Source organism: Rhinopithecus bieti, unplaced genomic scaffold (genome assembly GCF_001698545.2).
Source record: "Rhinopithecus bieti isolate Rb0 unplaced genomic scaffold, ASM169854v2 scaffold_19459, whole genome shotgun sequence".
In the NCBI taxonomy this organism is placed as follows: Eukaryota; Metazoa; Chordata; class Mammalia; order Primates; family Cercopithecidae; genus Rhinopithecus; species Rhinopithecus bieti.
Window position 1 is genome coordinate 1,683,016 of NW_016809864.1, and position 2,471 is coordinate 1,685,486.

The window sequence follows — 2,471 nt, forward strand, 5'->3', positions numbered from 1 at the left end:
TTCTCATTCCCATTCACCCTGGAGTTCTTTCTTCTAAACTTCATCTGGCACCTGCTGTGCTGTGCAGGGATTCATTGCGGCGGGAGGGGAAAGGGAAGTGGGGGTGGGCAGAGGTCAGGGATGGTCAAGTCTGGCCTTCAGCTTGCCTCAGTCCCCGTGGCTGATGCCTTGCCCTTTACTCTGGAATCTGGACCCTACCAGCTCCTACCAAAGGCTCAGTGCAGAGAGGGCTCGAGGGCACCCCCTATCGGTGAGCAGATTCTGTAACCGCCCACACCTCCCCCTCTCTTGAGTGGATGATCAGCCCCAGTAATCCAGAGACACATTCTTGGATTCTGCAAGCTTTATTTTTCAGTTGAAAACTCAAAGGAAAAGTTATATCCCAAAAGAAAGTAAAAAACTTCCAATGCTGTAGCCTGGGGGCCTGAGTTCACAGGTACCCCTACCAAAGCAGAGGCCCTCCCCAGAGCCTCCTAAAGCGTTCAGTCCCAGTGTGTCTACCCCAAAGAGAGAAGCTCCCTACCTGGGCTTCTGATTAACGGCCTTGGGGCCATCAGTTCCCCTCAAGGAACCTCCTGCCTCAGAAGACCCCTTGATCAGGCAGGGAAAACCAGTACCAAGCTGCTGAGGGCCTGGCTTCGTGTCCCCCACCACACAGTCAGTGTTCTGAAGCCGCTTCCCGGATGGCTGTTGAATACGTGAGTAAATATCTTGGGCATGAACAGGGGCCAGGTGGAGTTGTCTCTGCAGAGCTGATACTCACTGGCCACAGTGTCTGTTTACAGTGGAGGTGTGGAGGAAGGGGGAGAATTACCCAGACCAGTGGGAGAGTTTCCCCCAGAAGTATTTTTGAGCACAGTGGCAAGGAGCTCTTGTTCCCTGCGTTTGAAGCACGTGCAGTTCTGAGTTTCCCGGCATTCCATGCTGGTTATTCTGTCCCAGCCATGAATCTTGCCCTTGCCAAGGAACTAGAATTGGAGTAGAAGGTGAAGGAGTTTGGAGTCTTTGGCAGCCTAATGCTGGCTTGGATGAAATCTCAAACTGTAAAGGAGAGAGAAGAGAAGTAAGACCAGGCTATGGGCCCCGGAGGAGAGGGGCCCCTGGCCCTCATTATTAATAGGACAACTCCACATCTACTCCCACCCATCTCCCTCTCCCCTTTTTTTAAGAGCAGCAGGCATGGGTCAATGAGTCCCTATACTTGCAGGGCCTTTGCAGGCAGTGGTGCTAGGCCCAGCCTGCTGAGTTCCTTGGAGATTGAACAAGCATCTATGGAGGGCTCACTCTGTGTCAGGCTCTGCTGCCAGCACCCTGGACACAGAGAAGACCAAGACACAGTTCCTAGCCAAGGGGAGGGTAGAACCTTAGCACACGATGTTTCAAGAGCTCAGGATGCATCCAACCCACAGTGTGGGCTAAAGGGAGCTCATGTGTGGGTGAGATCTTCAGTACAGCAGGCGGTGGGGGCCGTGACGCAGGGCTCCTGGCCCTAGAGGTGCTGCTCTGCTGTGTCACCATCAAATGTGGTGGGCAAGGGCACAGACTGACACTCAGAGCTACCAGGTTAAGGAAGTGCCCCTCTATCCCTCATCTGCTAAGAGAACTGTTTAAAAGATGGGCTTCAATTTTTTTTGAGATGGAGTCTCGCTCTGTCACCCAGGCTAGAGTACAGTGGCTCACTGCAACCTCTGCCTCCTGGGTTCAAGCGATTCTCCTGCCTCAGCCTCCTGAGTAGCACCTGCCACCACACCTGGCTAATTTTTATATTTTTAGTAGAGACGGGGTTGGGCCAGGCTGGTCTCAAACTTCTGACCTCAAGTGATCCACCTGCCTTGGCCTCCCAAAGTATTGGGATTACAGGAGCGAGCCACTGTGCCTAGCTATTTATTTTTTTCAGATGGAGTCTTGCTCTGTCGCCCAGACTGGAGTGCAGAGGTATGATCTTAGCTCACTGCAACCTCTGCCTTCCGGGTTCAAGTGATTCTCTTGCCTCAGCCTCCCGAGTAGCTGGGATTACAGGCGTGTGTCACTATACCTGGGTAATTTTTATAGTTTTAGTTGAGATGGGGTTTCACCATGTTGGCCAGGCTGGTCTCAAACTCCCGACCTCAGGTGATCTGCCCGCCTCGGCCTCCCAAAGTGCTGGGATTACAGGTGTGAGCCACCTCACCTGGCCAGGAAGCACCCTTCTATCCCTCATCTGCTAAGAGAAACGTTTAAAATATGGGGTTTAGGTGGCCTTTTCTGCTATCTGTTTCTACTACATTCTGGTTTTCAGATATATAATTTTCAGTAATTAGTCAATTAGCTGATTAAATTACTAAACTACACATTTAGTAATTAGTAGTTTTAATAATTTCTAGTTCCCTGCTGAAATCTAGAATCTGTGTCTAATAAGCCTACTATCTGAGTCCTGTGTGTCTGTCTATTGTCTGTGCTAGTTTTTTTTTTTTTTTTTTTTTTTTTTTTTT

At 50.5% G+C, this 2,471-nt stretch overlaps 1 protein-coding gene across 1 annotated transcript in view; it reads right to left on the minus strand.

Moving 5' to 3' along the window:
* Nucleotides 1-414: 414 nt before the first annotated feature.
* LOC108541205 (apolipophorins-like) overlaps nucleotides 415-2,471 on the minus strand; it is a 25,402-nt gene continuing 23,345 nt past the window's right edge. Inside the window, exon 11 of the mRNA XM_017890661.1 lies at nucleotides 415-1,041. Within this exon, the coding sequence (XP_017746150.1) occupies nucleotides 1,037-1,041 (5 nt within the window). The 3' untranslated portion in view covers nucleotides 415-1,036. The remainder of the gene's footprint in view (nucleotides 1,042-2,471) is intronic.